General features: G+C 36.1%; 1 protein-coding gene across 1 annotated transcript in view; it reads left to right on the top strand.

The window, feature by feature from the left end:
* GNAI2 (G protein subunit alpha i2) overlaps positions 1 to 15,088 on the top strand; it is a 105,647-nt gene that overhangs the window by 71,147 nt on the left and 19,412 nt on the right. Inside the window, exon 5 of the mRNA XM_034440757.3 lies at positions 11,591 to 11,719. Within this exon, the coding sequence (XP_034296648.1) occupies positions 11,591 to 11,719 (129 nt within the window). The remainder of the gene's footprint in view (positions 1 to 11,590; positions 11,720 to 15,088) is intronic.

Below are 15,088 nucleotides of genomic sequence, written 5' to 3'. Positions count from 1 at the left end.
AAGCCAGAACTAATAAACAGACTTGGAAAAATAATGTGGTTCTGTATAATATCACAACTCTGGCTGCAGAAGTGGCAATGCTGGAGAAAAGACAAATGGATAAAAATAAACAGACAAAGATACAGATTAAACAGATATAGATAATGAGTTTCATGTAGGGATTATCTGTAGCATCTTTTTAAGTACTATGAATCCCTGATCAGAAACCAATGAACAGAAAGGTAATGTATTGAATAATGTATAAAAAATCTTATCCCATGGTACTTGAACCAATTAATATGCTGAAATCGTATACCTACCTGCTTACTTTTGTACTTACTTAGAAGAAAGTACCATTTAATTCAATGAAACTGGCTTCTGAGTAGTATATTGTATGATTCCAGAGTTATTGATATTTACTCTGATTATATTTATACATGTTAACCTATATCAAGATAGACTTGTACAGCTAGAAAATCTGAGGATTAAATAAATTGGAAAGGCTACTAGGAAATAATAAGCATCATTTTGATTTTCTCTAATATTTGATGTATTAAAATAGGATAAGTATGTAGAATATGAGAAAAAATAAGTTGTGTAATAAGTATTTGCATTCTTCTGCATGTCATTAGAAGGTAGTATTATAATTAGGAGTGGAAAAATCAGATACTTTATAATACACTCATAAAATGTATATTTTTACACAGAAAAAATCCTCACTGAATCCTCACTGAATCTCTGGCAAGATGCTCTAGGAAAGAAGAGAGGCAGAAAAACTGAGAAGGCATATGAGTTGCATCTTTGTGCAAAGGTTCAGAACCAGTGGTTAAATGCTACCGGTTCACACCAGTTCAGGCAAACTGGTAGTGATAAAAACTACAGGTTAGGGTGAACCAGTAGTAAAAAAAAAAGCTGCCGGTTCCTCTGAACCGATATTTCCAACGATCAGCTGGGCCGCACGATTTAAAATTGCTAGAAAGCAGGAAATCCTGGTTTCTAATGAATCTAAATTGCGCGGCACAGGTGATTCCCTCCCCCCCGCTGTTCTACTTACCTTCCCGAGCCTCCTTTTGGCGCATACTGCACATGGGTGTGCACACAGTGTGTGTTTGGTGCGCACTGTGCATGTGCAGACATGCAGCACATGTTTGGCACGCAGAGCGCATGTGCGGCCAGCAAACCGGTAGCAGATTTCAGATTTCACCACTGTTCAGAACCTTGTAGAGATTATATATATCTAGGTAGTCCTCAAGTTACAACCACAAAGTAGATACTCACAAAGAAGATACTCACGCCTTGCTTAATAACCATAATTTTAGCTCTTCCTATTGTAGTTGTTAAATGACCACACAGTGGTATCTTGGGACTAGGGAGGCCCAGCATCCACCAGCATGTGGAAACTGCCATGAGCTGGAAGGCGCAGCCACATAGGCCCAATGGTACAGAGGCCTCCTCCCTCCTTTCCCTCATTTCCTAAAGATCTCAGCTGGCCAGGCCCACTGGTGAATGGAAGCCTGTTGTGTACTGGAAGGCCTTGGTCAGCTGCATCCAGGCTGCACGACCTTCCTGCTTCCCCCATCACTCCCAAGAAGCCTGGCCTTCCTCCACCAATATCATAGAAAGCTTCAGCTGGCTAGGCCCAATGGTACATAGGTTCAGGAGACTCATAGGGAGGGATACAGAAAAGTACAGGTTTCTCAGGAGAGGAGAGGCAGGAAACCCGTGTGCCACAGGGCTTACCTAGTTGAAGCCTTCCAGGAATGGAGAGGGGAGGCAAGAGGCCCACTCTCCTTCCCCTAAAACCCGTACCTAACTTTTTTTTTCCACTTTTAGAGAAAGAAATAAAGGTAAAGATGTAAAGATGTTTTTCTATTTCAGTTTGGTAATTGGATTATTCTTTTCAATTCAGCATTTTATTTCATCATTTTGTGCATATGTGTATATAGGTATGTATGTAGTGTGTATGTGTATATATATAGAGAGGGGGGGAGGAGGAAATTCAAGGTCAACAGTCTAATTAGAGAAAATCCCATTTTTATTATCTAGTTTTGAGAAAAAAATAACATTTAAAAAAAATTGGTGCAGTAGACGACAGTATTCATCCAAACTAGATCAAAACCATACATTTTTAAAAAGGCAATCTGAGCTTTGTTTCATGCCTCAGAACACTATGGCAGTTTCCTAGGAGAGCTTTATTGTGGTAGTGTCATCACTACAAGTCTTAATTTTCCGTCTAAACAATCTTTTTCTGTTTTGTATGTTTTGAAAAAATGGCTTAATGAATGTAATGGCATGGGCAGCTTTATCAGAGCACTAAAAATGTTCTTAAACTTTTTCTGAAAACATTAATTAGATAACTTGAATGTTTGGATAAAGTCAGGAAGTGTTTCAGTCTTGTTGATTGTCTTTCAAGTTTATTTTTGAATTTTTTAAAAACAGTATGAAAATGTTTTAAGAAAATACATCAGTTATTATTGCTGCATTCTGTTAGAGTATCACACTGTTCACCTCCTTTAGGCCAAGCTAGACAAACAATATCGTGTAATTATTATTACATTGGATCCAAGTTTTCTTAGAGAATGTATAGTTTGGCTTCCAAATTTTTTTCTTAAGCAGCTATTATAATAACTTGAAACTGTAATTCATAGCTAATGAAGTTATATGGACATTGACTTAAGGTTCAAATATTTTTAATAATGATTTATGTCCTTTGAAATAATTACTATTCTAAATATTTCCATGTATTTTATCTTTGGAAGTTATACATTTTTTTTCTGTATCAGATGTGTGCTTCTTCCATTTCCCTATTAATTCAAAATAAAATACTCAACTTTATCTTTTTAAAGATAACAGAAAGAGATTGCCAAATTCTTGCAAGATTGCAATGCTGCCTCTAGAATTTGCAGGGAAATTGCTGAAAGTCTGCATGATTTGGGGAATGGAGGTATATGAATAGGAGGACGAGTTGGATCATTGCACCTGAATTTCGATTTAAAAACGGGACATCTAGCAACAGTTGAAAGATATGTTTATCTGCCTTTACATTCCTTATTTGGCAGTAGAAATGAATTTTGCCAGAACAGCTGCTTGGGAAAAATAATTGAATGATCTTTTTATTCTATTGTAAAATTATTACAATATAATTTACTGAACTGAACAGTATATACTACTCATTCTTAAGTTTTTATGGTGGCTTAGAGTAAACAAGTCTTTCATTATATCTTGGATGGTGATTCCCATTTTTTTCACCACTACCCCTTTTGTACCTGTGTCTCTGTGTGTTTATTAATAGACATAATAATTTATGGAGCATATGTCTGCTTTTTTTTAGTTAAAAGATTGTTTAACACACACACAAACACACACACACAATGGACAGTTTTTCTTTGTAAAGTTTAATTGGGTGAAATGAAATGAAATGAAGAGAAAATTTATTTTTTGTGTGTATTAATTTATTTACAACATTTTTAAACAGCCCATTTCCTTCACAGAATCAAGCATGCTTCTTAAGCATGCAGACCTGTTATTTGAAGAGAGTATTTCACAGTGGAACTCTGGCTGTTGTAAATAAACTTTCCATTAGAGAAAAATTCACCTTTAGGGAAGAAGAGCTTTTAATGTCCTTGAATTTTTACATGTGCCAGCCAATGAATGCACAATATCTGCGTAGAGCACATAGATGATGCTAGCCAGTCATTTGCTAAATAAAAAGGATGAAAGAATGACGAAGGCAAAAGAAAGACACACACAAATACACCTCACTTTAATGATCATTCATTGCTGTCCTGCCACATGCAGGCTGCAGCATAAACGATGTGAATGCCCCACTGAGATTTTTGGGTGTACATTTTCAGGATTCCCAAGTATGAACTGGAGATATCATTCCCTGCACAACTTTGATTAAAAAATTCCTATTGAAAAAAATCAATATCTTAGGTTGATACTATGCTGATCATTTTGGTTGTGGCTTTCCAAATCTCCCGCTTGGAAATCAGTTTGTGCTTGCATGACTTGTTTTGTAATAGTTAGAAAATGGTTACAATTTTCCTTCAATAATTTCATCTCTATATATCTCTGCCTATATCCTGTGCTTGGGTTATTTTCCTTTTGCCTTCACTCAGATGATGATTGGGTGTTATCTTTTAAAACATAATTCTTAAGTATAAACCTAACTAACTAAACTTTCTCCCTCTTTTTAAATAATTTTTAATATTTTTTAATATTTTTAATATTCAAAGTTTGTTTTAAATTGATAGGGGTTTTTTAATCTGTCTGGGCCAAACTATTTAATTCGATTTTATTTCTGCTTTTTAAATTTTGTATGTATGAATTTTATTGTTGGCTGTTCACCGCCCTGAGTCCTTCGGGAGTAGGGCGGTATATAAATCAAATAAAAGTAAAGTAAAGTAATACTTTTTTTGGGTCTTGTGTGCTGACATGAGTGTTCAGAGCTTTGCAAACAAATAAAAGATTTCTGCTCTAAGGAGTTTGCAGTATAAGTCAAGTTTCACCACTTTGATTCTCTGTAGATGTGCTGGATTACACCCCACAAATATTTTGGATTACATCGCATTATTCCTTCACACTTATCCAACATAGTTAACATTGGTGGGGAAGATGGGATAATCAAATATGGAGAACTGGGAGTGTGTGTGTCTGTATAAGCTTAATTATTTATCTTGTACATTTTGGCTATGCTAATACTGTAACCTGCAAAAGATACAGCTAATAAAAAAACTGAGCCCCTTTATTATATCTGGACTTGTTTGCTTCTAGTTTGAAGAAGCTGTTCAGAGATTACTCAGTGTCTTTTATCTTTGCCTATCATGCTGGTTTGAAACATTTTATGATTTGCAAAGTAACACAAAGCAATATTCAATACAAGCAGTCTTGTGACTCTTAACAAATGTTCAGTGTATGCTATTAGTCATGAAGAACTAATAGAATGTAAGTGTTGGAACATGCCTTCTAGTGTTGTCTTGTCTTCATCTAGTCTAATCTCCTACCCTGTTCCTCATGTCTTCTGGCTCCTTATCATTTTGTTTGCTGTAATCTGGATGACTCTGATTTGTCGATTTTCTTCCTAAAATACCATGCCCAGAATCAGATGCAGTATTCTAGATGTGGGTCTGATCAATGCAAAATAAAGAAGAATAGTGATTTGATCTTAACACTATATGCTGTTGTTGCAGTTTACAAATACATTTATCATTTTTTTGCAACTGTAAAACGTTCAGTTTGTGATCCACCAAGGCATCCGCTGCTGCTCTGTATGATCCTTCCACAAATCCTACATGCCCTCTCCTTGTTTAGTGGCTGCATTCCGTTCCAGCGACAAAGTCATATAGCGAAATGGTCACTAACTGGATACAACACTGATTTCTCCTACCTCAGTATAGGACTTTACATTTGACCATTAGACCAAACTATATATTGCTGGGTTTTGCCCAGTATTACATTTTGTCAAGATCTTTCTGAACCCTTGATATTGTCTGCTAAGCTATTTGCTCTCTCTCTTATCACTTGGTAATCTAAAAAATTGATACTTATATTTTCTTACTGAGATTAAAGTCATAAATACTTTGTACAATGTAAGACCTAGGACCGAGTCTGTGGTATACCTTTTGACATTTCCCTCCATCTCATTGGGTACATAGTTCAACCGGCAATGCATTTATGTAATAGCATAATTGCTATTCAATTGACATTTTGTCAGCTTTTCTAGTAGAATCTGATGGGAGACTTATCAAATGCTTTGAGCTAATAGCAGTTCCTCTCCTTTCTTTTAACATGAATGACCACATTAATAATTTTAGTTGTAGCAGCCACCATAATAAGCAAATGGAATTTTTCATCCATTGTCTCTTGTCCTCTCCGTGTTAAATAACAATATAAGAAAGATGGTATAGTTTCTTCAGGATTATAGCCATGTAGTAACCTGCTTAAAATATAATTTTTAATAATATACCAATTAATGAGCTACAGTATAAATTAATAGAATAATATTGACATTGTTCATGCTGAGACTTGTCAATTTCTCTTATAAGTGATCAGTTTTCTTTATAGAGAGTTTTGTTTTGATTGTTTAAATCCATTGTTGCCTAAGGCTTTCAAAATGAGGAAAAAAGCTAGAACTGAAGAGGTCTCAAAAAGAGAATAGAATGCCAACATTTAATAGAAAGTGGTTACAAGCCAAGAATGTTAGGTTTCTGTACTGCTGTGTATGCAGATGACTCACTGCAGAGTACAACAGTGATCCTGCCAGAGAAAGCCAATTTGGACAGTATGGTGCAGAGTGTACAAACATACAAAGCTTTTAGAGCATGCTGAGGAAAACAGAACATCTGTAATTAGAGAGGATTATTTAATATGGATGGTATAATTGTACTCAATAAATAATAGTTATGAAAGAGTATAACTATAATAAATGCCTGTGTCCTTTAATAGAGTTTATCTATATTCCTGACCCAAAAGCTCTTGATCAAATGTATTAATAAACTGAAAACATAAAAATTATGGTTTTATGTTTTATTAAACTCCTACTTCTGCATTATACATGATAACCTTCCTCAATGTGGTATCATACAGATGTATTGCAACTTCTGGCTTTCTGTTCCCACAATTCTCAGCATTAGCATAGGAGAAGCTAACGTAATAAACACATTTTATATAAACTAGAATAATAGTAACCAAAAATGTAATCAATGTCTCAAAAGTTGATCATCAGTATATCTGTGCTGAAGACTGAAAATTTCTGATGGACAGTCAAGAAAGAATAATAATTAAGTACAAATGTATCATTCAAATACATTGTTATCTGCTTTTTATTAGAGGAAGAATCTGGAGCACAGACTTGGTAGAGTGTTTCATTTTCCTTCTGTCAAATCTTTTCTATTGCAACTCTTCCATCTTCTTTTAACCATAAATAGCTTGGGATCACATTATCCATCATGTGAACAGAAATCTTCTGTTATAAAATGATAATATATACTAAAATAATTTGGGCAATAATAGAATGAGGAACTGGAAAGCATTAAAGTTGTTCAATTTTGAGGCAACAGAAACACATTTTTTGGGGTAATAATATCAAAAACATTTCTATCAATCCATCAATGGGGAGACTGCAGTGAATCAGTTAGCACCTGACAAAGAAAAAAACAGTGCAGTTCTGGGTGCACATATGGAACAATCCAAAGAAATACAATAAGAACACAGTTTGGATAAAGCAGGTGGATTAGGATAAACAAGCTGAAACGAAAGAATTTGTAACAACTGCAGAAATGGTGGGAAAAAGAGCAAGGAAAACCAAAATCTGGACAGCACCAGGAGAAGATGAACTGCATGGCTTTTGGTTGAAACATCTGACTGGTGTACACCCATTCGTTGGTTGGTTGATTGATTGGTTAACATATGGCAAAACCTACCTGATAATGAAAGAGCCAAGAAAAGGGGCAACTACAGATAAATTACCTGCTTACCAACAATTTTCAAATTGCTAACTGGTAGCAAAGTAGCAATGATAGCGCATTGGAATATCTGCAAGAAATAGTATCTGCCTGTAAGCAAGAACTGGTGAACAAATCAGACAAAAGTAATAAAAAATGAAGAAAATGAAAAAGCTAAAATGCTCCGTGACTTTAGAATTCAAACAGACAAGCATAACACCCCAGAATTAACAGTTGTTGACAGGAAAGACAAAAAATCTTGATAGTGGACATTGCAGTACTGGAATGGTACTGCAGAACTGGAGAAAAATCATAAAATACAAAGACCTGCAAATAAAAATAGAATGACTGTAGTGAAAGAAAACAAAGATAGTACCAATAGCATTAGGCACCTTTGGTGCAATCCCAATCCCAAAACATCTGGAACCTCACTTGAGCACCTTTGGATTGACAAAATCACCAGCAATCAATTGCAAAAGACAGCTTTATGGAACAGTTTACATCCTGCGATGATACCATGAAGCAACATCTGCCTATCCTAATCCTTGGGAAGGCAGCCTTGCACTGGTAAGCCAACCTGGTCTGGATCCCTTCAGCACACGAAGGAGCACCTTTCTCCAAAACAGGTTCAATTAATTTCTCTACTCATTTCAAAAAAGGCTGAATCCCTCTTCCCTCCAAACATAACCTTCTTTCTCTACTCCCTCACAAAAAGATTTAATTTCTCTCTTCCCTCCAAGGCAAAAGTCTGTATCTTTTTTAGCTTTATAAAACTTTCAATTATAAATTAATAATAAGCTAAATATGCTCAAAATGCAACCAAATTAAAATAGAATCATTGGAGCAAAATGAAGGAGAGGTGATCTAAATGCCTTTGTGTATAATATTTTTTTCTTTTCTTTTTCTGTCATTACAATATCAAAGAAGGAGAGGAAGGGAGAACGGACATTTAAATTCTTACAGAATACTGATTGCAGTTATTAGTGACTAATGGGTTTATATTACCATCTTTATGGTTGTTTGCCACATCCTGCAGTCACATGATTGTTTTTTGCCAGATTCTAGCATATACTCCCGGTTTTTGGTAAAAAAAAAATACCAATTGGGGAAAATGGATTCATTTAACCATGGCGTTCAGTTAAGAACTATGAGAAAAGATAGTCAATCACATGATGCCTTGACTTACCCAGCAACAATTTATGGCTGTAATTCCAGGGTCAGTCACAGTTGTAAGTCAAGGACTGCTATACTGTACATAGAGAGGTGTGTGTGTGTGTGTGTCACTGTATACAGATACACACACATATATTGGAAACAATATTAGTTATAACTAGTTCCTATCTGAATTAATGTATGGATGTATTAAAAAAGAAATATATAAAGAAGTGTGGTTTTCTAAGTCAATGTGCAGCCCACAGAGGTCCTCATGTATAGTTGAATGGCCCTGTTTCCATTTGAGTGAAACACCGCTGGTTAAAGAAATCAATTTTTTTTTCTGTTTGACAAGGCTCCCTGATCTTATTTTCATGCTGCATTTCATATTTCATAGATGCCTTGATTACAATAAATATTTCTGTGAAATATAAAGATGAAGCAGTAAAATAAAACTTTAAAGAACAAGTATATTCAAGGGATTCTGATCTGCTGACTACCTTGCTTTTCTTCCTCCTGCTTTGCAAGTGAAACAATGGACGCTGGCAAATTGGATTTTTTTCCTGGCCTTTGAGAGAGGTTTCTCCCCCCCCCTTTACTCTGATGTTTTCTGTCTGAAACACTCCACTAACTGTCCCCTCTCTTCTCCCCAAAGACTTCCCTTTTGTTATTAGGAAGGAGAGCTGTAGCGTTTTGACTTTAAATGGCACGTAGACGTAAATTGTTTCTGCATTTGCACATTTTCCTTGGTTTATTGCCATAGTGATGAATATTTCCTCTTTCCAGAAAATTCTATTGAATGTATGTTATTATGCAGCCGTAATTGACATAAAATGATGATGGTGGGTGAGTGGACTGCAGACCTGGGTATATTTCTCAAGAATGTTAGGCACCTTCTAATTCCAAGTGTTGCACAGCTCAGAACAATGAAATACAACAATGTGCAAAACAGCATCTTTCATTGTAACACTACTTCAGTTTTGTCAAAATTGAACTTCCCCTTTAATGAGTTTTTCTTCCTCTACTGTTTTTATAGAATTACAAAGTCTGAACAATAACATGTGCAATGATAGTGACAAGGATAGCCATTTTACAATTCAGAAACAACTTTTAAGATTTATATCAACATGGAACCTGTATCAAAATGGTATCCTGAACATCAGTTGACATTTGTCAAACTTCATGTAATAGCTTTCTTGTATTAAAGTAATTACATCTCTTTTACTTGCTTTTGTCTCATTCTAAAAATACTATCAGAGGTTACAAGTGAGAGGCGGGGAACTGATTTCTTGTGTAGGTTTGAGGTAGGAACATTTTAGAAGGATTTTGGAGAGAGTGATATATCTTGGCTGGTAATGTAGGATTCTGTTTTCCTCTCTCTTCTTTCAATACTTTCAGTACAAGCCTGACTAGGTGGCTCAGTGGCCAAGACACTGAGTTTGTTGATCAGAAAGGTTGGTAGTTTGGCGGTTTGAAAACCTAGTACAGGTCTCCTGCGTGAGCAGGGGTTTGGACTAGATGACCTCCAAGGTCCCTTCCAACTCTGTTACTGTTAAAAAAAAATACTGATAGTCAGTCCAATCCTGGAAGATTCTAGGTAGTCTATAGCAAACCTCAAAATTAAATATAGATGATGTTGTGATTCAGAACTATTAGAGGCCAGACAGCCTCTTAATTGGAGAGCCTCCATGGCTCAGGACCTGGGTACTTGCGGGACCGCCTACTACCACCAATAGCCTCCCACCGGCCGGTACGCTCCCATAGAGAGGGGCTCCTCCAGGTGCCGTCGGCCAAACAATGCCGACTGGTGGCCCCCAGGGGGAGAGCCTTCTCTGTGGGGGCACCAACTATCTGGAAGGAGCTCCCCCCAGAGATACGGAGGATCCTGGATCTGCGCACCTTCCGCCGCGCCTTAAAGACCTTTTTATTTCACCAGGCGGGCCTGGCCTAATTTTCTCCCTCTTTTATAAAAGATTTTTTAATTTTTTAATTTTTAGTATTTTATATATTCAAATTTTAAAATAGGTTTTAAATTGATTGGGGTTTTAATTTGTCTGGGCCAAAACTATTTAATTTGATTTTAATTCCACTTTTAAATTTTGTATGTATGTATTTTATTGTTTGGCTGTGCACCGCCCTGAGTCCTTCGGGAGTAGGGCGGTATAGAAATCAAATAAAATAAATAAATAAAATAAATAAAAAAATAATTGCCTCAGCTGCCTTATAGAATATTAAAAAACAAAATGGGACCATTCATACCTCCGGGCTTGAGGGGGTGGGGAGAGGAAGAGTTCCATAAACTAGGATGGGACAAAATAAATCTCTTCCATCTTTGTGCATGTAATAATCTTCTGCCATTACTATATACAAAATTAATCTTCCATGAGTATTTTCTAATTAAATGTCCATTATTCCCAATTTTTAAAAAAACCTGGTTTCTTTGCAGTGGTAAGCTTTAACATTCCTTGTATCATTTATATATATCCAGAATTTTTGGCTTTTTTGCAAGTCCACCATGCATGGTAAAATGTCCCTTTGTGTTTTTCATCTTTGTCTCAAGGTACTTTTATACATCGTGAGCATGCTAGTCTCCATTCATATGGAAATAACTGATTAGGGAGTTAGAACTGAAGTTAGTTCTTCAATTAGAACTGAAGAAGCTTCTTGGATGAGACATGAAATGTTTTCAAAGAAAAAACCAAGAAAATCCAGTTGCCTTTTGGAAAAAGCACCTTTGGGACAACTGTTTAGGAAGAGATACTCTGAGAATTAAGACACATGGAATAAGGAGAATTATTCTGTTCCCTCGCCTCCCCTTCCTCCCCATGAATATGCCTTATCTCTGTTGATCAATAGAAATGGGTTTCATTTTTCTAAAGCTGCCTTCCTCAGGGCATGAGATAATAGCTATGCTGGCTGCGAATGATAGCTCTTACTGCTGGTATAGAATTTGGTACATCTTGAGGACATCAGGTAAGATAGTTTGTTAACCCCCAACATTTTTTTTCCTTCAGCTACCTGAATGATTTGGAGAGGATAGCCAAAATGGATTATATTCCAACCCAGCAAGATGTGCTGAGAACCAGAGTGAAGACTACAGGCATTGTAGAGACTCATTTTACCTTCAAGGACTTGCATTTCAAGTAAGTTCATAAAATTGTACTTTTCTTTTCTTTGACAAAAGGAACTCATTACAGTCAAAAGATAAAGTTGGATTTTGGCTCTCTTATGTGCATGTAATGCAGAGGTACCATATTATATGCATCTTGCAGGGAGCGTTGTAATTTACAAGACCTACATAATATTTAAACTGCTGGACAGTGTTACTTAAGCCTACTAGGAGGAGGCGGGCTTGTGAGGGTGTGAGTGCAAAAGCAGGAAAGATCACTTTTATGTCCCAACAATTATTCTGAAACCATTCGGTATATTTGCATGTGAATGAATGATGTATATGGAAATGTCATTCCTCACCTGCTTTGAGCTTTAAACAGGCTGCTAAGAATTGAGATATCCTTGACAATCTCAGCTGTTTAGTAATGAATGAAGACTTCTGGGAAGGATGAAAAAGAAGACTGTTTTTCAGGTTTTATAAATGATACTTGGTAATGAAAAGATCAGAAGTCAGGCTCTTTTGATACAGAACAGTTAGCATAGTTTGATATGCAGATGAAAGCAAAATGCGTCCCAAAACCTGTGCAGTATTTTCCTCTGCAATAGCAGATTTTAGGCTGATCTCATCTTTGCTAGCAACAGTACATCTGACATAATCCAGTTTGATCGTTGACAGAATTAGCTGCAGTCTTCTCTCAAGAAGTTAATATTCAGTACATTTATCTCCATGCAGCAAAAAGGAAGGAAAAGTAAATGACCTTTTTTTAAAAAAAAAGTTACCAGAGCAGGCTTTAGGAAGAACTGTAAAAAGTGTGTGTGCATGTAGAAAGAACAGTTGTGATAGTTCAGATGGAAATTTAGGTAGTGTATATGAGTAGCATCCATAGCAAAACAATTGAATTTGTGAGAATTAAAAGCTCTGGGGAAGATAATGCAGTGTTAAAATATTCCTCAGATAAAAGATGCCAAAGCAAAAGATCTGTTCCAAAATTTTGCTTTACTCTTGACTAGCATTGATGATGTTACCTAGTTTGGGTAATGAAACATCTAGCAAGAAAACAACCAAGCTCAGAGAGCACCAAGAACACCCCACCCCCCCAAACCTCAGTTTGCTTCCCCTCTAAAGAACAGGGAAATAGAATTGTTGCTACCATTTTAGTACAAAACAACACAAGACATTTGGACATCGTATTAAACACAGAGCCGTTACTATCTAATATTGCCTTATAACTATTTTACACAAATAATTTAGAGGAGTTGAGTGTTGCAGCATCGTTTTTAATGAGTATGCTGAAGGGAAAACAGGTAAAAATTGCATTAGAGAATATATTAAAGTAAACCAAGAAATATTTTAAAAGTTATCCCCCCAAAAAATCATCTTTCCCATATCTCACTAGGAGGGAAATAAATAGGTAATTTTAGTAAAGAAAATTTGTTGATGTTAAGCGAGATGTAAGTAAATGGCCCTTACCTTCATTTGACTTGGTACTTTGTGTGAGACAAGCCAAGGGAAAGAAATTATTTTGAAAATATTCTGAACTTTTGCCCTTACGCTTAGCTACATTTAAATTTGCAATCATTGGAATATAGAAATTAAATTCTTCAATAAAAAGCAATGAGTAATGAACAGAGTGTTATGAAATATTTTCTTTAAAAAAGTAATATTTATATTTTCCACCAAGACTTGGCTGGTTTCTCTCCATTAATATTCCTTGTCTCAGGAAGGCTAGGTCCTTATTACTCCAAAAATGAGTGTTTTATCTTTCTCTTGTCAGTAATATCTCTTTTTTATGGAGTTACCTTTGATAGATATTACCAAGCTATTGAAAACAGGCTTGTCATAGCATTTCTCCTTCTTTGCAGGATACTTATATTATTATAGCACTTATTAAAAGTCACATTTACTATAGTTTCACGTGCATATTTTCATATTATCTAAAGATATGTACATGTTCTTAACTATATTTCCAGATGGCAGATGGATGGATGGATGGATGACTGTTTTTGAAGTTGAAAAACTAAATTTAGGGTGAGCCACACATTAAATAGTGACACTCAGGTTAGATTCCCATTTATGGAAACTCTGAAAAATCACATTACGGTTATTAATTATTTAAAAGATCTATGTGCCATTCATTTTCTTAATGACTTTGGGTGGCTTACAAACATACAATAAAATATGTAAAAACAACATTAAAATATGAAACCCAAACTAGCATTTAAAGTCCAACCACATAACAATTGAGGCACTTTCTAAATTGTGTAACCAGGAGATTTCTTTCTATATCAGTGACATGGTTCCCTAAAAGAGATCTCACCATGAAGAAAACAGAATTTCGAGTCAAATGCTTCCATAGCAAGACTTTTATTAGACCTGAGAGTGAGAGATAGATTATATGGGAATAGGTAATTCAGAAGAAATTTTGAGCACTTTGATTTGCATTCAGAAGGCAACCAGCAACTAGTGTTCCCGTTTGAATATTGATATGTAGTTTTTCATAGAGACACCATTCACTACTTGGCCTAACTGCAGTTTCTGGACTGTCTTCAAAGGATGCCCTACAGTGCCCTCATTAAATGAAATGACATCTCTCTCCTTCAGATAGAGTTTGTACCTATGTTATCAGCCAAAGTGGATAAACAGCTTCTCCTCAACATTAAAATCATTTTGCCAGCATCATTGCTAAATCCAAAAGGATCCCGGGCTGCAAATGCATGTATGTTTCTTAATGAAGATGACAGCACAGAATACATTTGTCTCCCAAATCATGAAATCCACCTGCTGAAATCAGTAAATCCATTTATTTAAGTTTAATTTATTCTCCCACATAGTCATTCACACCTTGGGATTACATCTCAAATAAGCAAAGTCATTAGAAAAGCTGGCAGGGAAGATTGCTAGTTGCTCCAATAAGTCACTCACACCTCCCTACCTGGTAGCAGCCTGCCTGTCCAGCAATGTTCATACCGTGCCTCGTGGTGCACTCGCGTATCTTTCCCAACTCAGCAGCAGCCACCCCCAGCCTCACCACCCTTATCTTGCCCACAACTTACTTGCTGTTGGTTTCTTGGCACCTGCCTGGGACTTGCTTAATGACCCATGAACCTTGTATAATCATGGCAACAAGGAATGCTGGGATTGCCATCACGAAGTGATGCAGTCACATGATGTCGCAGTTCATGACCACATCACTTAGCGAACTGAAATCTTGATCCAAATTACTGTACCATTGTTAACTGAGGATTACCTATATCTTCTGCAGGAGATGTACTATTTTAGCCAGTATACTTTCTGTTATGGGTTCTTTTCATGGCACTGGCTGATGTATGCTGTCAGCTGTTGTAAAGTCAATGAACCCAGAATGATTTCTTTCTACACTTAATGCATTCCTCAAGTATTT

The sequence above is a fragment of the Pantherophis guttatus genome, chromosome 2, assembly GCF_059756535.1.
Source record: "Pantherophis guttatus breed Tessera chromosome 2, ASM5975653v1, whole genome shotgun sequence".
NCBI classification, from domain to species: domain Eukaryota; kingdom Metazoa; phylum Chordata; class Lepidosauria; order Squamata; family Colubridae; genus Pantherophis; species Pantherophis guttatus.
This window is presented reverse-complemented; position numbering and strand designations above follow the sequence as displayed.